The 22,091-nt window shown below is 38.7% G+C and overlaps 1 protein-coding gene across 1 annotated transcript in view; it reads right to left on the bottom strand.

The window, feature by feature from the left end:
• Positions 1 to 2,265: 2,265 nt before the first annotated feature.
• The window catches only part of LOC123665357 (protein tyrosine phosphatase domain-containing protein 1-like), a 32,832-nt gene continuing 13,006 nt past the window's right edge, over positions 2,266 to 22,091 (bottom strand). The window contains exons 5-12 of the mRNA XM_045599670.1: positions 21,412 to 21,534; positions 15,444 to 15,627; positions 13,528 to 13,648; positions 12,696 to 12,861; positions 12,157 to 12,290; positions 3,933 to 4,043; positions 2,652 to 2,789; positions 2,266 to 2,573 (exon numbers count right to left, since the gene is read on the bottom strand). Of these exons, the coding sequence (XP_045455626.1) occupies positions 2,268 to 2,573; positions 2,652 to 2,789; positions 3,933 to 4,043; positions 12,157 to 12,290; positions 12,696 to 12,861; positions 13,528 to 13,648; positions 15,444 to 15,627; positions 21,412 to 21,534 (1,283 nt within the window). The 3' untranslated portion in view covers positions 2,266 to 2,267. The remainder of the gene's footprint in view (positions 2,574 to 2,651; positions 2,790 to 3,932; positions 4,044 to 12,156; positions 12,291 to 12,695; positions 12,862 to 13,527; positions 13,649 to 15,443; positions 15,628 to 21,411; positions 21,535 to 22,091) is intronic.

The following is a 22,091-nucleotide window of genomic DNA, read 5'->3' as shown; positions in this document are numbered from 1 at the left end:
ATAAATGCAGATAATAGATAAATTTACAATAGATATAAAATCATAAACAAAAATATGTGTTCGAAATTTCAAATAGTCTCACTATAATTTCCAATAGGAAAACTAAAACTGAAAAAGTGTCGGATATTTTACTTCAGACTTGGCTCCAGCCTTTTGTTATATCGGAACGAAACTTACAAATTCAAACTCGGCTTTATGGAGTATAGTCCTTTGCCTTTCCCTATTAGGAATAAATTTTTGAACAACAACATGAAAAAGTGTCGTAAAATAAAAATAAAAAATTATTAATCTAGAGTAACTAATTTTAATAAATCTAAAACAAGACGTTTAACGAAGATATGTAGAAGTACCACAGTGATTCGGAAACGCCATAAAATATTACTTTACTAATTTGCTAAAATTACTAGGGAGGAAGACAACAAGAGAAGGATATCGTGTAGAATAATGTTTATGTTATCGAAGGGCACACAGAATGCGATCAAAATGCGTAGTAATTAGTGCGGACACTTAAGAATATGCTAAGCCAAGCGCTACTATACCACTGTGATACATTTACAAATAATTGGTAGCTGAAAATGTATACTCACACGCACGTAAAAACTTGTATAATCGACATTAATGAGATTAGCGCCGTCTAGTGATGGGTGTATTCTATAACACTTATTGTTTGAACCTATTTTGTATTTTTAACCGACTTCAAGGAAGGAGAAAGCTACTCAATTATTATATATATATAATTTTTTATTATTATTATAATTTATATATATATATATATACGGTCGAATTATATATAAGTATATATGTATGATCGAAGATAACTTCGTCGTTTATGAACCGATTTTGATAATTCTTTTTTGTTGGAAAGGAGATATCCCAAGTGTGGTACCACGATAAGGAAATCAGGATCTGATAATGGAATCCCAGAGAAATCGCGGGAAACCCTCGAAAATCGTTGTGATGACTAGTGCGTTTGTTAATTTTGTTCGTTTACTTACGTTGTATTACTTGTCGACGTAATTGAAGTCGGTTTTTTCGTTTGCAAGCAAACGCAATTAAACAGTGTTTATTACAAAAGTCTAACACGAAAGTATCTATTTCTATACTAATATTATAAAGAAGAGTTTGTTTGTTTGCTTGTTTATTTGTTTGTTTGTTTGAACGCGCTAATCTCAGAAACTACTGGTCCGATTTCAAAAATTCTTATTGTTTTAGACAGCCCATTTACCGAGGAAGGTTATAAGCTATATATCATCACGTTAAGACCAAAAGGAGTGGAGCACCACTGAACAATGTTTCGAAATCGGGGGTTCTTTTTTCCTTTTGAGAGCTTCCGCTGCGTGCGTTGTGAAAGCAGTTAAAGTTTCGCAAAAATCATATAGGTATGACAGAATTGTTGCCCTTTAAAAGTTCTAAAAAAAAGTCCGCGACAGCAAATATCTATCTTTTAAGGTTGACTCACTATATAACCTTTTCTAAGCTCACCAAGTTTGTTCTAAAATAATGCATTATTTGCGAAGATGTTTTTATAAACACGATATTAATCCTTATCTAAATAAATAAGTTATTGATCACAAGTATTTAGTTTAAACAAAATAGCCTTTTACATAATTCGATTTCAATGAGTATATCAGGAGATATCGCAGTTTTAAAATAACATCGCAGCAAAATAATGATCAAGTATTGCGCGCGCCTCTGTTCCACGCGGACGAAGTCGCGCGCAGAAGCTAGTAAAAATATATGAGGTAAAATACAATTTAATATTGATAAAGTATAGGTAAATCGTCTCTACACCTATTAACTTAGCTAAAATTTAGTTAAAAACTTATATGATCAATTTCTTTTATTTTCATTACTTACATGAACTCATCATATAAAATTTATGTCAAAATATTTTAACGTGTTTTTCTTATCTAACATATTAGTTTACTATCTTTAAGGCTTGAGACACTTTTAAAAAATGAATTCCTATTGTTTCTTACTACTTATCATCTTTATTATTAGAAGGATGTTCTCAATTCGATGGTATTTTTATGCGTGTTTCTTCATAACTTTCTACTGGGTGTATTGGTACCTATATTGATAAATCAAATTTTTAGCGAAATCTTGGAGTAGTTTTTGAGTTACTTTTATTGTAGGTACTATACCAACTTGTTGATTTAAATTGAAGTCGTTTTTCTGTTTTAAAATAAGCACATTTATACTGATATTAGATAAAAGAAAAATACACAAAAAAGCATCACAAAAAAGAAAGACAAAGACACAAAATTTTATTTCCAAGCTTTTATTCTCAATCTACGAGGTGGAATAATGACGTCTGTCTCATCTCGACCCGGTTTCACTATATCTTTTTGTATTTCAACGACGAAACGTAACATAAAGTTGACAACTTGACTGCAAGTCCCTTCCCTTAATTTAGGGAGATCTTTGACTGGAAGAATTTTTCCGTTAATTGGAACTGTTTGGTGTGTTAATGCGGCGATCAAACGTTTGATGATATCGATTTTTTTATGTGCCGCAAGTGGTCTTAATCTTATGACGAAGCGTAATAGATACTCTATAAGGATTACGTCCTCCTGAAAAAAACAAACACAACAGTGTCAAAGCGCATAATGTAATCTATACACTATACATATAATCATTAGTACAGTCACCATTTCTAAAGAAACGATGCAACTGTGTACATCTTTGCATCTTCCGATAATGGTTGACAAATCCTCTCTGTCCAGTACTGGCTGTTTCAATCCTTCGAGCCATTCGAATAACAATCCTATTAGAACACATGGATCATCCTGAAAACAAACAAGAAAATTAGGAATACCAAATTTTTATTTATTTAGTTAAGCTTTAGATATGGAAAACATTGACAGATTGATGATACCTACCTACGTGTCATTTCAATCAGAGTTGTGGGTATGTTTCACCAGTAGTGGGTAAAGGTTATACTCAAAATAAGTTACGATTACAATTTATCAGCAGGAGGTAGAATATGCAGACCATTAGGACCTGTTTCACCTCAATTAATAAACTACAGCTTTTAAATTCATATTTGTCCATAGAAATATCTCATAAATAAATTTGAAAATTCAAAGGTGAAAGAAAAATACATCAATAACTTTTATCTGTTGGATATCATCATCCGTCAAATAGCGTTATCTTCGGTACCTATCAAATAACGACTAATAGGTAATTGAGTATGTTAATTATTTTAAATAATATTACAAAGTTCTTTTTTTTTTGTTTAAAAATCATCAGTTTTAGGCTAAAATTTATCACCTTATTACTATATATATACTTATCTTAATTTACAATAGTAATAGTTATGTATTTAGTTCTTTATTTTGTATGTATTTTTTTAATTTAAATCCTATATGTTTAAAATCTTTTGATGCTGATGACTCAATTGTCTAAAGCGCATGCTGTAACTACCTTTAAGAGGAATTATATGTATATATTTAATACCTTTGAATATATCTAATTGTAAATTTTTTAAACATGCAATTCTGTTGGTGGTTCTAATTAAATAAATCTATAATATAAAAATGAGTCGCTGAATGTGTTGCTAAGCGCAAAACTCGAGAACGGTTGGACCGATTTCGCTAATTCTTTTTTTTTAAATATTCCTTGAAGTACGAAGATGGTTCTTACGGAGAGAAAAATTCAAAAAAAAAAAAATTTAAATTTCCTGAAAAAGTCTAAAAACAACACTTTTCTATACCCCCATACAAAAGATTTGTGATAATACTTAAAAGTCAATTTGAACTTTAATACCATACGATAAAGTTTGTGTTAGGCGATACGAAGTTCGCCGGGTCAGCTAGTAAATAAATAAATATAAATCAGGGTGTAGTAGTCAAAAATGTATTAATTTCAAATATGGCTAAACTTAACTCACACGTTGTTTGTCTAACTGGGCAATGATTAATATAGCATACCTCTTTGTCTAATTTATTAATGGCGTCTCTCTTCTGGTTAATCTCCGTACGTAATTGTTTGAGATATTTTTGTTTGTCATCTGGAAGACTTTCGTAGTCAGTAATAAAAGCCTGTTAAAACAATAATAATACTTAAAAATATATTTCTTACTACAACACCATCTTTTAACCCCCGACGCAAAAAGGGGGGTGTTATAAGTTTGACGTGTCTGTCTGTCTGTCGTGGCTCCATAGCTTGCGAACAGATGAAGAGATTTCAATTTTGTTTTTTTTTTTTTGTATGAAAGGTGAGTTACGGGCGAGTGTTTTAGATATGTTTGATGAAAATCGATTAAGTCGTTTAAAAGTTGTGGGGAGTGAAATTGGGGAAGAATAAAACCTGCAAATATAATCTAGTGGGGTCTCAAATGAAAGCGCATCACGCGCACATGACAAAATATTGTGTTCAATGAAAATCGGTTGAGCCTTGAAAAAACTCTGGAGGTAAAAGTGGGGAAAATACCCAATATCTGCAAATATATGTGGTAGGGAGAAAATAAGGATAGAAATCCGAATGTCAGTAAATTTACCGAAGGCGCAAATGAAATAGCATCACATGCACTTTACAAAATTAATAATAAAAATAAATGAAACATATTTAAAAAAATCGGTTGAGCTCTTTGAAGATTATGGGGCTAAAAGTGGGGATGGAAACAGAATGCGTGTACCTATAAAAAGTATAAAAAGAAATTTAATGAAAAATTTAAGAAAACCCCCAAAACAATAACCTGAGTTGCCTTTAAAAAGTAAAAAATAATTAAAAAAAACTCAATCTTAAAGTACCTAAGTATGTACGAGTATTAATAATTCTAAAAAAAAAACATCGCTTTGGGGGACCGCTCCTACTTATTTATTACCTACTATTTATTTTTTCATTAGTATCACATGCCTACCTAAGTCTTTTACCCGAGCCTTATTATTTTTTGTGTCAAAGTTTAAAGTAAATTGATGTTAAAGTACATAACTACAACTCGGAAAAAAGGACTACGGAGCGGGCGGCACGGCGACATGTAGGAGCGGTGCCCCAACGCGATGTATCTTTTTTAGAATTATTAATACTCGTACATACTTAGGTACTTTAAGATTGATTTTTTTTTTAAATTTTAGTTTAATTTTTTTATTAATATACATATATGTAAGCACGTACACAAGCAAACATGCACGCACTCACACACGCACACACACGCACACACACGCAATTACTTAACACGCACGCACGCACAGACGCGCAACTACTGCTGCTTAAATACTGTTATTATTAAATGTCAATGAACAAAATCAAAATCAAAATGAAAATCAGCAAAAAAAACAGCTTAATTCAAATAGGCTCCAAGAACACTTTCGAATCGTCATTTTACAAATTAAAACTTTAAAAATCAATTATTATATTTGTAGAAGTAAAGCTACCACCGATTCAGAATGTAGACAGAGAAGCACCGGCATGAAACTCCGCAGTTACTCTTTTGAAAATAATATATAAACTGTGTTTTAATACAAAATTAGTAACATGTTGCATAAAACGTCACTAAGTCCACACATCTTTATCAACTATGTAATCCTGCACCGAGTAATAAGCTTTATCTAATTTTTTTTATAAAAACTTTAAATTTATGTTGAGACAATTCCAAAATTCGAATTCAAAATTCGTTTGTGGGATTTTATTATACACGCGAACACCATGATCCAGAAACGTTTAATTTGCGCAGTCGGAAACTTAGAGTTACAATTTTGTTATTCCTTCTCGTGTTAACAATGCGATTATTACTATTTATTTCAAAACAATGAATATTTTGTGAATATACATAATGTGGCTACCTACCACATCGAACTATTATTACATAAGTAGTAATAGTAATTCAATGAGGCTTCAAGATAACTTACCTGATACCTTTACCATTTAACCATACCGATACCTTTACCTTAAAAATACCTTCACCGTTCATAACCTCAAACCATTACCTTACCAAGATACATTGACGTGTACGTGAAACAGGAAGTACATAGCTCTGAAAAGAGCTGTTTTAATGTTCGTGAAACAAGATTGTTAGCTCTGAAAAGAACTGTTGGAAAATAGCACAGCACACCATGCAAGCGGATGCACCAGCAATCACATGCACAGATCTTCACAGAAGTCTTCAAGCTAACTCGCACGTATTCTTGATGTATATCTTCACGAAGCACAATCACGCCGCCGCCGAGTGAAGTACACGTCAGAGATCCGTTCGCCGCGCCGATCGCCGCCGAAAAGGGCGAGACGCGGGAACGTATGTTCTATTTATAGATATCGCTCTGCGCTACCGTGCCTCCGACTCGCGACGAAGCGCATGAGTAATCGACAGCGGCACGCGCGGAAAAAGAGAGCCACGCGCGAGAAAGAGACGCAAGGCTTATCTGTGATTGGTCATAAAAACTAATCAACTATTGTGATACTTACTTTTTATTGTATATTATTTTATATAAATATTACCATTTTTTATGCAAATATATTCGAGTCTGCCGCCACATCCCGACCTAGTCGGACGTCTACGCAGGCACAGTTCGCCGCGCGCTCACTAGCGCCCCCCCGGTACCCGCCGACCGCCCGCTGTGCGATCTCACGCACGCCCCCGGTCCCCGCTGACCGCCCGCTGCGCGTTCACACGCGCGCCCCCGGTCCCCGCCGACCGCCCGCTGTGCGATTCACACGCACCCTCTCGGCTCCAGCCGACCGCTCGCGTCCGCTCCAAGCGTGACCGCGAGCCCAGCCGGCGACTTCCCAGTCGCCCCCGCTTCGCTCTTGGAGAGAGCAACTCGCCGAGCTACAGTGCAGTGCTACGGACTTTTGGACTTTCACCAGTGCAGTGCTACGGACATTGGACTTTCGAACTATCGTTAGGTCAGTGTAGAGCAGTGTTCGTGTGATAGGTCAAAAGACTGTCGGACTTGCAGTGTAGTGTACTCGGACAATATAAGTGCAAAGGACTATAATAGTATCTTCGCGCGCGCGGATCTGCTTCTCCCGGAGCCGATCAACACACTCGGAGGTACAGGTTAGTCTTAGGCACACATCTCGGCCACCTAAGGGCAGAGACATTAGGGTACGCACGTAGGTACTCACTCGCCCCTGCCCCACGGCAGGGGGGAAACAACATATTTGTTTATAGTAGGATTCTTCCCGCGTCCACTATGGATGCCAATAGAACCATTGAAAAATTCATGCTGCTCCTGCAGCATAAATACCCTGAAGTTTACGCCGATCTCGTCAACGAACTTACTCCTCCCTCCCAAGTCAGCACAGCGGGTTCGATTCCCGATTGCCCGGCCTCCCCCGAGAGGGAAGAGGATCGCCGCGGTGAAGTTTTTATGGAGACCGCGCATTCCGACCTTGAATGCAGCGATGCATCATCAAAGTCACCCCTCTCGGACTCTTCGGACTCCGAAGGGTTCGAGCCGGTCCGCTGCCAGCGCAAAAAACGAAAGGCTAAAGTAGCCAAAGAGCCCCTGCCGTCCAAACGTAGTGCTACCACAGCACGCAGCGTCCCCCCCGTACACCCCTCACCCACCGCTCCCGCAGTTCTCCCCGCTACGCTCCCCGCCACTTCGGCGAGTGATGCGCTGCCCGCGCCTTCAGCGCCCCCGTCAGGCCGTGCTATTAAAAAACCGCCGCCTATTTACGTCCAAGACAAAGCGTCCTGGAACTCTATCTCCAAAAAAATGGAGGCCAAGAACATCTGCCCTGAGTTGGCAAAATCCACATACAATGGAATCCGAGTGACCGTCAAGGACTCGGAAACCCACCGTCGCCTCACGGCTCTCCTCAGACAGGAGAAAATCGCTTTCCACACCTACGCGTTAGAAGACGAACGTCAACTACGCGTAGTTATCCGCGGGTTGCCCGCCGAACTAAACACTGATGACATCAAGGCCGACCTTTTGGCCCAAAAATTTCCTGTGCACAGAGTCTCGAGGATGTATCATCCCCGAACCAAAGCACCATATCCCATGGTGCTTGCGGTCCTAGACCTTTCTCCTGAGGGAAAAACTATTTTCAATCTAAAAACTGTATGTCGCCTCTCCGGGCTCACTGTTGAGGTTCCCAAAAACCGCGGCGAACCTGGGCAATGCCATCGCTGCCAAATCTACGGACATTCCGCCCGTAACTGCTACGCACATCCTAGGTGCGTTAAGTGCCTGGGTGACCATGGCACTGCAGACTGCCCCCGCAAGGTCCCCGACCCTGAAGTCCCTCCTAGCTGCGTGCTTTGTAAGCAGGACGGACATCCCGCAAACTACCGCGGTTGTCCTCAGGCACCGCGCAAGCGTCGCCCGAGGGAAACGCGCGGGAGAGCGACCTCTCAAAAGAGGAAGCCGACCCCTGAAACCACCACAGAGGCAACGCCGGCCCCACAGGAGGCTCCCAAGCCCCAACAGCCAGGCATCAAAACCCAGCAGGTGGTTTCGAAAGCCCCCCCGACCCACAATAAGGCCCCTCAGGCCGCAAGCGTAGCCCCTAAGGCTAACGCCTGGAACAAGCCCTTATCTTATGTAAAGGCTATCCCCACACAGTCGGTAGTCGAACCGACTCCCATAAGAGAGGAGGTCAAACGGATGAAGGCCTATCTCGCTGAAGTTAGGTTCCAATTAGACCGCATGGCAGCGGTACTAGAGTCCTTCGACGTTTAAATTATTATGACTGATAAAGCTAGGGTAAAACCACGTTCGCTCAGTGTCATTACCTTCAATGCAAACGGCCTTGGACCACAACTCGACTTAGTGTGTCAATTTTTGAGGGAACACCCGGTCGACGTCATGCTAGTGCAAGAGACTTTTCTCAAACCGGGTCATAGAGCACCTTATGTGCCTAATTATAATTTTGTTCGAAACGACAGAGTCACCGCACTCGGCGGCACTCTTATCTATTACAAAAAGTCGTTGCACTGCGTGCCGTTAGACCCTCCGCCGCTTAGCGAAATCGAAGCATCATTGTGTCGACTCAGTATGACGGGCCACCAGGCCATCACCATCGCGTCAGTTTATTTATCTCCCTCTAAGAGATTGCTCGAGAGCGACATTAGGTCACTACTCTCAACAGGTAGCGCGGTCCTTCTGGCCGGCGACCTAAATAGTAAACACCCCCGCTGGAACTCCCGCACGAGAAATAGCAGAGGAACAGAACTAGACAGACTGACGTCACTCCCCACTCTAGACATAGATGTCCTAGCGCCCATGACACCCACTCGTTATCCAGTTAGGGGAACAAATGACTCACCAGACGTGCTCGACATAGCTATCGTCAAGGGCGTAACACTCCAGTTACGCTCTATCGAGACACTATCAGAGCTAGACTCAGACCATCGCCCCGTCCTAATCCAGCTAGGACCAGATACGGATCTCCACCAACCCGTCAAAACAGTCATAGACTGGAAAAAGCTCGAATCAGAGCTTAGCTCCCTAGACTCAGATCACCTTGAAGGTATACCCGACACAATCGATTCGGTAGACGTAGCTAAAGCGGCCGCGTCAAAATTAACATCTTTTATTAAAAATAAGATCGACGACTGCTCTCGGGAGATGCCAATCCGCCCGGGCGAGCGTTGGCAGCTCCCAGAGGAGTTAAGAGACCTCATTAGGCGTAAAAACGCACAAACCAGAGCCCATGACTCTTACCCGACTGACGACAATCGGAGGAAACTCCGTTCCCTACAGAGGGAGGTGAAAGCTCGCTTCGCCGACCTCAGGGATGACTACTACAGTAGACGTCTAGGAGAACTCACCCCGTCGCACACCGCTTACTGGTCGTGGGCGAAGAGACTCCGTGGCGTCACCGTAGCCTCTACACCTCCCCTCATTAGGCCGAATCTCCCACCAGCCCTCGACGACCTGGACAAGGCCGAGTGCCTTGCGAGTAGTCTGGAGAGCCAATGCTCCCCAAGCACTGAGCCGTGCGATCCCATACACCTCTCGACGGTGGACGGGTTCGTCGAACGTAGGGCGGCTTCACCGCCATCCAATGAAACGCTTCCACCGACGACGGTGGAAGAAGTTGAATCGATCATTAAGGAACTCCACGCGAAAAAAGCCCCGGGTCCCGACCGAATCACCAACAAGACGCTCAAACGCCTTCCCCAGCAGCTTATCATGCTGCTCGTCATGATCTATAACGCCCTTCTGGCCGGTTGCTCGTTCCCCGATCAGTGGAAAGAGGCGACCGTGATAGGTATTCCCAAACCTGGAAAACCCAGGAACCTCCCTTCGAGCTATCGACCCATTAGTCTTCTCAACACCCTCGGTAAGGTGTATGAGAAAATCATTCACACCCGCCTTAAGGCCGCCACACAACAAATGCGTACTCCGCTCATTGACGAGCAATTCGAGTTTCGAGCCCATCACTCCTCAGTCCACCAGGTGCACCGCTTAACGGAGCACATCCTAAAAGGTTTCGCCACATCCCGTACTCACACCACGGGGGCTCTATTCTTTGATGTCGCTAAGGCATTCGACAAAGTCTGGCATAACGGCTTGATATACAAACTCTATCAACTAGAGCTGCCAGATAATCTCGTGCGCATCATACGAGACTTCTTGTCAAATCGTACCTTCAGATATCGGGTTGATGGCACTCTGTCTTCGCCCCGTCCTATTCGCGCCGGAGTCCCTCAGGGCTCGGTGCTTTCACCGCTTCTGTATTCGTTGTACACGAATGACATCCCGATTCCCAAAAATAAAGCCACCAAGCTGGCCCTATTCGCCGATGACACGGCCATTTTCACGACCGGCACCTCTGTCGAGGCTATAACTTCTCGACTCCAATCCGCGGCCACCGCCCTCGGCGAGTGGTTTAGGAAATGGAGAATCGAAGTAAACCCCGAAAAGAGTGCAGCAGTGCACTTTGTTAAGCACACCAGACGCGTCTTCTGGACGAAAGGTCGACCCGGGACCATTACCCTGTTCGGCACTCCGATTCCTTGGCTAAAGGAAACAAAGTACCTAGGTGTCATTCTCGACAGTAAACTTTCGTTCAAATCCCACATCAACCGGGTCCGAAACAGGGCAGCGTTCGTACTAGGTCGATTGCACACGCTGCTATGCGGGAGGAGTAAAATGTCTCTTAGAAATAAGACGACATTATACAAGGCCTGCATACGACCTATTATGACTTACGCGTGCCCCGTCTTCGCTCATGTGGCGCCAACCCTCATCCATAGGCTCCAAATCATTCAGAACAAGTTTCTGCGCACTGCCACGTACTCGCCGTGGTACGTGCGTAATGTCGACTTACATCGCGACTTTAAGATCGATTCAATCGCGAAGCACCTCAAAATACTCGCTACAGCGTATTTTGAGAGAGCGCGCAGTCACCCAAATCCTCTTGTAGCAGAGGCTTGCAAATACGTAGGTAGAGGTAACTTACAGACCGTACAAAGGCGTCCCATGCACGTCTTAACCGACCCTGACGATAGGATCACGGCGCTTAACGCCATATACACCACCACACACAGGACACACACACACCGCCCCCGCCGGCGAGGGCGAGGTCCCCGCGTTCTGACGGCTCGCACGCGCCTAGGCGCGTAGCTGACCGTCCGTAAGCCGTCTCAGCGCTCCGCATAGCGCCTCCTCCACTCCGACGACGCTCCAAGCCGAGGTGCGATCTCGCTAGGAGACACCCTTAGGGCGGGCGTCTTTCCCCCCCGAGCCCTCCCAGAGGGCTCCCATTCTTCCTTCGCGGCCGGCTTGCCTAAGTGCCCGGCCCCTCTCACCGGTGACGCTGTAAAGGCCGCTAGGGCCAACAGCACTCTTCACTTCGAAAAAAAAAAAAAAAAAAAAAAAAAAAATGCAAATATATTCGATCGACACCTTCTGAGAAGACTTTCATTTCGACACTACAATAGTCCCTAAAATAATATTGTTATAAATATACTGCGACGCAATTGTTAATATGTCTATCTTTTGGAAAACATACTGTAGGGAGACTCGAGCTCCAAGATCGTAAATGCCGCGAATAGCCCTTTTTTGGAAGATAAATATAGTCTCAATATCTGCAGCATCACCCCACAGTAACAGGCTGTAAGACATAACACTATGGAAATAGCTAAAATATATTAAGCGTGCAGTTGCAACGTCGGTCAGTTGTCGTACTTCACCTCTCATACCTAACCATAACCATACCCTCTCATAGTTTTATGCTATTACTCTTAATTCTAACCTCGTGAACGTGTATTGCCGGTATACTGCCACCAGTAGTGCTGCCAGTTATTCTGCTTACTGACTCCAAGTTTCTATCGATAGCTTCTTCAATGGGATCTCGCCACTCTACCATAGGTAGAGTTGTTACTTGATCTAAAAATTTGTTATGGTCTATTAGGATATAAAAAAAAAATTATGAAAAACTAAACAAAAAAATAGTTTTGGGTTTACAGGTTGCGAAAATATATGTCAGACAGATAAAGTGGAATTTGTATGGTAAAAAGGAAAAGTATACGCCATGAAACAGACCAAAAAACAAACACTTATGTATGTATTTTAGTCATCTTCGTACAATTACTCTTATAGTAGAGTAAGAGAGCTGGACATTTTTTATTTATTTTTTAATAGACAGTTATAATATAAAATCACTTTCAATTCTTACATCACTAAAAAGTTGCCTTGTTCTGTTGTAATAAAAAATACGAATAGAAATAAATGTTTATGCGAGTAAAATCACAAGAGATCTATAGTATGTACCATTATATAATACAGGCTTACTTGGAATGACCTCATTCGGAGACTGTAAACCAGTTTCCTTGACTTGTTTCAGCTTGTAGACCAGAAAGGTTTTATAAAAAGGCCTATTTCTAATTTTCAAATCTAGGCCACCTGTTTCCTGACATCCGCAAAGTTTGAGAAGACGTTCGCAGATGCAGTACACTATCTAGAAAGTATCATCATTACATCATTACAGCCTATACAGTCCACTGCTGGACATAGGCCTCCACAAGTTTACGTCAAAAATAACGTGAACTCATGTGTTTTGCCCATAGTCACCACGCTAGGCAGGCGGGTTGGTGACCGCAGGCTGGCTTTGTCGCACCGAAGACGCTGCTGCCCGTCTTCGGCCTGTGTATTTTAAAGCCAGCAGTTGGATGGTTATCCCGCCTTCGGTCGGCTTTTTAAGTTCCAAGGTGGTAGCGGAACTGTGTTATCCCTTAGTCGCCTCTTACGACACCCACGGGAAGAGAGGGGGTGGCTATATTCTTTAGTACCGTAGCCACACAGTATCTAGAAAATATGATACGATGGAAATCAACCATGGGCAGCATGGTAGAAAAACATATGAAAAAAAAGTCATAGAAAATCAGCCCAACTGGGGAAGTATCTCAGCCTTACAGAATATTATAGCCAAATAGTTCTGCTTTCAAGTAGAGTTTTATTCCTGTGGTGAGTATGGTGGCCAGAGCACTTGGGTTGGCAACGCTTACGATAGTTCTGGTGTTGCAAGCGTCTAAAGGCCACAGTAACCGCTTGGCATCAGGTAGGCCGTAAGCTTGTTTGCCGACCTAGTCGAGTAAAAAAAGCCTAATCGGTTACTTCTTTTTACCTTTGGCAACACTTTGAACGCTCTTTCTTCAACTCCGTGCAAGACAGCTCTCTGTCTATACAAATATTGTCGAAGTGTGAACTCTGAAGTTTTCCGATCTTTTGTCAGCATCAATGGTTCCCTGAGAAACAAATATATTTTTGATTTTCCATGAGCCAGTTATTTTTAACAATTTTATTTTTATTTTTTTAATACAAATTTGTAAGTCGTCTATAGATATATATGTATGCTTTTAACCGTATACTTCATATTTTTCAAAATGATACTATTTTTAACCGATTTCAAAAAAAGGAGGAGGTTACTCAATTCGACCGTTTTTTAAATGTATGTTCGGGGATAGCTCCGTCGTTTATGAACCGATTTTGATAAATCTTTTTTTGTTGGAAAGGAGGTATCCCTAATTTGGTACCATGATAAGGAAACGAGGATCTGATGATGGGATCTCAGAGAAATCGAGGGAAACTCTCGAAAATTCGCATAACTTTTTACTGGGTGTACCGATTTTGATGATTTTTAATTTAATCGAAAGCCGATGATTATCATTTGGTCACGTTTAAATTTCATCGAGATCTGATTACAACTTTTGGAGTAATCTTTGATAATGCGTATTTACTTGACTATTTTTTCGTCTACCTACTTTGTATTACTTGTCGATATAATTGAATTCGGTTTTTCTTCGTTTGCCTGCAAACACAATTATTAATATCGATTTCTGAATGATTAATTAAAACTCAAATCTCAAAACGTTTTTTTATTCAATTTCACTTTGAATATTTGTTATACAAATCTATACAAATAAATAAAATTGAATTCGCTTTATGCATTTAACTAAATGCATTTGGATGTACTGTGTGGCTACGGTACTAAAGAATATAGCCACCCCCTCTCTTCCCGTGGGTGTCGTAAGAGGCGACTAAGGGATAACACAGTTTCGCTACCACCTTGGAACTTAAAAAGCCGACCGGTGGCGGGATAACCATCCAACTGCTGGCTTTGAAATACACAGGCCGAAGACGGGCAGCAGCGTCTTCGGTGCGACAAAGCCAGCCCTGTGGTCATCAACCCGGCTGCCCCACGTGGTTTGTCACCACGTGGGACAGGCGGCCAAGGCAAAACAATAAGTTCACGCCATTTTTGGTAAATTTGTGAAGGCCTATGTGCAGCAGTGGACTGTGATAGGCTGTAATGATGATGATGATGATGATTTGGATGTATACACGGTAAATATACCAAAATACTTTTGTTTACAATTTTTGTCTGTCTGTCTGTTAGTTCCGACTAATTTCTGAAACGGGAGGACCGATTTTGACGGGACTTTCACTGGCAGATAGCTGATGTAATAAAGAGTAACTTAGGCTACTTCTATTTTACAAATTTATTTATTTTATAACTCTACGAATTGAACAACAATTTTTTTGTTGAATTCCACGCGGATGAAGTCGCGGGCACAGCTAGTTTTATATATGGCGATATGCCAATTATAAAAAATTAAATGGAAAAAACTGTTATAGTTCTATACTAAAAATACTCTAATTATAACAACCACTCGGCCGGCGGTTCCCTGGTTCGATTCCCGCTCGGGATGGATATTTGTATTTACAGATACTTCTTTCCGGTTTGGATGTCTCATGTCTGTCCTTGTGGGTCTCGCCACCGTTTCTCGGAGAGTACGTCAAGTTGTCGGTCGCGGTTAATATCATAAATTCCTGATAGCGATCGCCTCATAGTATATATCCACTAACCTACAGTAGAGAAGCATGCTCGATTAAGCCCTAATACTTATCCTACATGGAGAAAGAGGCCTTTACCCAGCAGTGAAATATTACTGGCTAAATTTTATTAATAATATTTCTAAGATTTTTTTAGAGGATAGATTAATTGTGATTCAAAATATCAAATAATTTTAACAAACATACTTTGAACTAAACACAATAGTCTGAGGCAGAAGGTAATGCTCGAACTGCTGCACACACAGGATCTGTCCGCTCATCTGTACTGATCTTGGACGTTTCTTCCTCACTAGTCGAATAGCGTCATTAGCGCGTATACGAAGAGAGTACACGAGGTAGCAGGCTATTAGGACACCTGTACGACCTAAACCTGGAAGAATAAAGCTTTTAATATTTTTTGTATAGGTATGTATTTTTATGATTGAACAGAAATATGAAAATGTGAACTAAATAACGGGTGTCTCAGTAAGAATGCACTTTTTCATTTTAAAATAATACACGAATTTTTAGAGAATATTGTGTTTTTTTTAAATTGAATCATAAAGAAGACATGTTCCGATTAAATATGGAATAAAATATCCCTCAAATCCCTCGTATCTGATGATGGGCCATTACTCTTTTCATGAATAATTTTCCATGACTTTTTAATGATAATAAAATTATAATAAATAAAATAAATTTTATTGGTAACAAAAACTGCTTACATAAGATAAAATTCAACAAAATTCAATCCTAATACTAAAATACAAAGCTTTACACAAAAAAAAAAATGAATTTGTGATGTCACCAATCGGACGCTCACTCAGTATTGTTGAGACATCGTTGCCCCAACACTGATTTTCCGTGAGCACCGTAGACAGCAAAAAGTTTTCTCAGAGATGTGGCTGTATCTCACCGATGACGAGTTGGATCTCGGTTTTGAGTTCAGGAATTGTTTCTAGTTTATTTGCATAAATCGCAGATTTCAAAAAAAAACCCCAAATAACGGCGTTAAATCGCATGATCTTGGTGGTCAGTTGACATCAGAATTTCTTGAGATGATTTGTTCTGGAAATCGTTGCTGAAATAAATCAATTGTTTCATGCGCGGTATGGAACGTGGCGCCGTCTTGTTGAAATCACATTTCGTCCAGATCCATGCCGTCTAGTTGAGGCTATAAGAACTTCGTTATCATGTTCCTGTGATGAATGTCTTTTACAGTGACTGCAATTTCGCCCTTATCTTAAAAATTGTAAGTTCCAATCATGCCGCGTGCTAAGGATCTGCACCAGACAGTTACTCGTTGTGGGTGCATTTGCATCTCATGGATTGTATAAGGATTTTCTGAGCTCCGAATCCGACAATTTCGTGTATTTACCAAGCTATTCAGATGGAAATGCGATTCATCGGAGAAGATGACTTTTTTCGAAAATTTTTGGCATTGACTTCTCTTTGCTCCATTACCCATTGAAAGAATACTTCTACTACTACTACTTTCCTTGGTGTGCTGGTTTGAGCTCCTGAGTAAGCTGAATTTTGCAAGCATGAAGGTGGAGGCGTTTTGATAAAATTCGCAGCACAGTACTTTGTGAGATTTGAAGATGTTGAGAACGATGACGAATTGATTTTTTTTTTTTTTTGGTTTTCGGCAACACTATTTTACAGTAGCATTTTTTCTAGTTAATAATAATAATAAAATTGAAATGACCATATACAGATACAGACACCAGCACTATTTCGCGCTATGTATCCAAACGAATTAATAAAATATGTTAACGACATGTAACAAATTATTCAATTCTTTCAAAAAAAAAAAAAATATATATATATTAATTAAGTTACAATTAAGGCAAATTATTTCGTTATATTTTAGGCAATTAATATTTATTATTCGTTTAATGATTTATAATTCAGTGATATATGTAGATCTAGGGTGATAATTTCCGTTTTCATTTAAATGTTAATGGTTGTAATTGCCTTTTTGTGACTAGTGACCAAAATGTATGTTTGTCCTAACGCATTAATACCATGCATCACATTGTCATCTATCAGAGAGGCACACCATAGCCCATATGATATGACACGACATGAAAATTAGAGAATAAAATATAAAATAATAAATAAAAAACCTATGATGTGCCAATAACTATTTGGGTTTTCATTTAGATAATTAGGAAAGATGGATATTTAGAAATAATATCAGTTTCGTAATATGAGAATAGAAATATGTGACAGCTAAGCTAAAAAATATATTTAATTTTTTATGGTTATTTGTCAGATTACAGTATGAAAGTTTAACAGTAACCGTTAAAATTGGCCCTTAATTCATTACATTATATTTTATCGTTGTAATTTTGACATTTATACAGCGCGATGTTATAACATGATAACTTCCTCATCAAACACAAGGAAGTAAAGGACAAGAGTTATTAACTTTATTAAAGGTAGTCCCGCTATCTCGCTCGTAGTTACCTAAGAGTAACTGCTGACTTTTCTGCAGATTTTACCAGATCGGATCTCAAAAGAATTTGCATTCTGAATCGGCAGTAATTTCATAACCATAATTAAATTTCTAAAGACTACTATAATCTGATTAATGGCGATCTTCATTCGGCTAAATATTACTGCTCTCAAGTTTATGTTTGTATGGTAAGTTAGGTAGCCAGAGGTGGGGAAGGTTGTTGGTTGTTCTTTGGTTTGAAAGCTAGTACTTTGGTTGGTTTTATGGTTCAATTTAAATTTGAGCGAGATCTCTGGAGTACTTTTTGAGTTATCCCTCATAATGCGTATTAGAAGTTGTTTTTTTTTTCGTTTGTAAACTAATACTACATAACATAATTATTAAACAAATGTGTTAGTATCCCGTCGTAAATAGTGGCTTAAGTTAAGTGGAGTTTTAACTCATAGGGGGCAACCCTAGGAGTTAAAAAAGCCCATTGTGGATATCTCTTAAGTTAATGTTAAAAAAAATGTTGGAATGATTAGCTGAAAATGTCAAATACTATGTTTTGTTGGTAATTTCATAAAAAAGGAAACTTTTAATATTGGGCCTTAATTTACAGTGGTAGTTTAATAAGGCCCATGGCAAGAGTTTTTAAAAATGGTTATATTTCTTTCCATGCTGATTTCTATATTACTCTTTATCTTTTATTCTCATCTTAAATAAAGAAAACTTTTTCCTGAACCCATTTCTTTTTAATATTTTAAAATATTTTCGGAGTTTTTTAGTTTTAACGCTAGGTGGGCCTTATTTTCCGCAGGTACCTTAATTAATAAATAATTAATAATTATTCATTTTTTTTCAACCTCCTGAGTGCTGCAAAGGTAGACGTAAATAATAATGAAAATAAATAACAAAATAGACGTCAAATTTTATATTTATAAACATAATATACAATTCCTTGGCACTTACAAATAAAAACAAAAAAAAAAAAAACAGTTCTTTCCCACTTTAAAATGAATATATTTAGAGATTAATATAATTTTAAATGAAACATTTCACATTTTATGATATCCAAAAATGTCAGTCTTAAGGTTCTTTTACAGATAGTGTGTTTTTAATAAAAATATATACCTATATAGTAAGTATAGCATGTTTACTACATGCACAGTCAATAAATATTCGTAGGTACATTTTACGAACCTATACAATACAATGTTACTAAAGTATTATTGAATAATCCATATACTTAATTGAGGAACATATATATAATTGAGCATAATAATGTGTACGCCGTCAGTTCCTTTTGTTCTAAAATGTGAAATTGTCTATTGTTATTTTTTAAGTCAACTTGTTGTGCTATAATATAATAATTATTTATTGACAGTCATTGTTTAATTAGCTTCAGCGTTTCATTCCAAAGTTTTTCTGCAAGATCATCGTTTTTAGCGATTTTCGACGGTTCGAGTTCCTTACAATCCATGTAGTAACCACCGGTGGCATTTTCTAAATTCGGTGACACGCACAGATGTATTATTGTCTGTGCGCCTTCCACGGGAGTTTTGTATAGAAAATCTATTATCAGAAAAAGAATTTTCTTACGAAATGGGGGTAAGAAATCGAAAATATTAGTTTTAACCAGTCCTGGGTGTAGAACGTTCGCTGTTACGCCTCTGGGAAGCTTCTTAGCTAATGATCGAGTCCAAAGCACGTCACAAAGCTTCGTTTTACTATATCTAAATACATGATATTGGCTACTACACTTTTTTAAATCTTCAATATTTAATTTAGCAATTCTATGGGCTATCGATGATACGTTGACTATTCGACTAGGTTTTGAAGCTATTAGTTTCTCAAGTAATAAATATGTAAGGTGAAACGGTCCAACATAATTTACTTGCATCAATAGGTCTATTCCATCTTCTGTAGTTTTCCATTTAATAGATCCGCATCCAGCGTTGTTTACTAGAATATCCAGACGATCGAATTCTTTATTGAAATCTTCAGTAAACTTTACAATAGAATCCTTTTTTCCTAAATTCAAATAACGATATTCGACTTTATCATTTCCGGTAGTCTCCTTTATATGTTTCACGGCATTTTCAGATTTTTCAACGTTTCTGCTAGCAATTATGACCCTTGCACCTCTTCTTGCTAAGTCTTTAGCCGTTTCTAGTCCTATTCCAGAGTTACCGCCAGTTATTAGAGCTGTCTTTCCTTTTAGTTCTGTCTTGCATTTGCATACACCTTTTACAGGTTCCAAAGTAAAACGTGCAACGACCAAAAATGCAACAAATGCTACTATGAGACCGAGAAAAATTTTAACGATAATATACAACGAATATAACAAGAACGACAACATTGTTACACAGTGTTTAAATGAAGACTGCGTTGTATGTAAAGTATTTTGATTTTATTTAAATATAATTATAACAACGGTAGCATATTTTATTTTCAAACATATTCCGAGTCGTGAGAATCATAAAAGGAAAACAGAATTCAGGTGAATATAAATTACCTTATAAATTTTATTATATACGAGTATATATAGTCTGAGTGACCTTTTACGCAATTTTTGACGCTGTTGAGTTGCAGCTTTAACCTTAAGTTCTAGGTGTTTAACAGTTTTTACGTTAAATACGATATTTCTTTAAATCTGATTACGATGTTTAATGCTTATGCTACTACTAGTTAATTTTATGTCAGAATCAGCTGTATCATGCAAGACCCGCTTAATTTTCCCAGAGATAGTCGAATGACCATGTCAACACCATACCATGAAATAACGTTTTCATTAACATTACGCTGTGAAAAGCAGGGTCGTGCCTGACTATATACTTCATGTTACCCGATTGATATTTAATATGCATCTGTGTACTCACCGCAAATAAATTAACGTAGCTCAAGGTAGTTCAGGATTTTAAAATGAAATTAAAGTCGAAGAAGAAGTTATTTGTTAATAAATTAACGTTACAAAAATTATATCATCGACAAGTTATAAATATGTACGCATTATTTGGTATTTAAATCAAGAACTATTCGTCAGATATCGCTTTCAAGTAAAAAATAATCGTTAAAATTGAATCGGTAGAATTCAGAAGCTAATCCGTTTTTGATGTCGGTTAAAGGAACTCCGTCGAAAATTTATCGTTTCTGCATGGAGCAACGGTATCGAGTATTAGGCGTCAAGCACAGATTTTAATTAAATAAATAACTAAATATACTTGACTATATGTCCCGTTTTCAACATGTGACTGTGTGTGTGTGTGTGCGTGTGTGTGTATGTGTGTGTGTGTGTGTTAAACGTAAACATAAATAAATCGATTTTGTTCAAGAGAATTTTACGATAACATGATAATTTTTAAATAAACCATGCAGGTCTTCGAATCTCCAGCTATATATCCATATTGTTTTTTTTTTAATATATAAACTAGCGCTTGACTGCGATCTCACCTGAAGTCAAATGATGATGCAGCCTAAGGTGGTGCGCGCTTGCCTAGAAGATGCCTATTCACTCTTGATTTAAAGATACCCAAGTTATATATTGGAATCTGTTTGTCTAATTTAGTGTTCAAGATAAATAATCATACATATCCGATCTCGATACGAATTACAATGTATGTTTTTGAACATTTAGTTTACCCAAATTTATGTATTCACATACAGCGTTTATAATAGCTAATCTTCTGGAATTTTGGTCGAGATGCCCAGCTAACTAAATATAAGTTACAGTACCTGCATGACAATGTATCGCCACTCTGCCTTCTTGAAGGGCAAAGGAAATAACTTTCGCCATGTCCAATAATCCGCTGAGACTCGCCTCGCCGTAGTCCGGCCATGCGAAGTTGTAGTAATATACTGAAAATTACTAGTAATTGGTAATTTATAATTAGCTTCAATTTTGTTGTGTTATGTTCTAGGGTACGACGTGCTAATACATAAAAGGTACAAGTTATTTAAGATTGTTAGAATAATTAACATTTCTGGTCTCTGCTTCTATCCTATGTGTTCTAGCATATGGTTTTCCATAACATACCTTTGTAATAGGGGTGAGTACTTAGCGTAAGAAGATATGACAAAGAGAATTTTTTTTTATGTATATCTTCAAGGTAAAAAAATATAAATGTATTAATCTGCATCCTATTTTTAACCATAAAATTATTTATTGGAGGTAAACCTGGCTTTTATGATAGCTTGTGTTTAGCTTATGTAATTTTGTTAGAGAGTCACTGAAAATGTGATTTAGTATGACAAACAGGGGAAGGAGGCGTCCAAATCGGTAAAATTTTGCGTAACTTATTATATGGACGGCCATTCACAAAAAAAAAAAAAAATAGATTGACAGATTATGGTACAAAAATGTTATGTAACAATATTTGCTCATAATTAATTTACATTACTAAAAAAGAGTATTA

The sequence above is a fragment of the Melitaea cinxia genome, chromosome 24, assembly GCF_905220565.1.
Source record: "Melitaea cinxia chromosome 24, ilMelCinx1.1, whole genome shotgun sequence".
Classification (NCBI taxonomy): domain Eukaryota; kingdom Metazoa; phylum Arthropoda; class Insecta; order Lepidoptera; family Nymphalidae; genus Melitaea; species Melitaea cinxia.
This window is presented reverse-complemented; position numbering and strand designations above follow the sequence as displayed.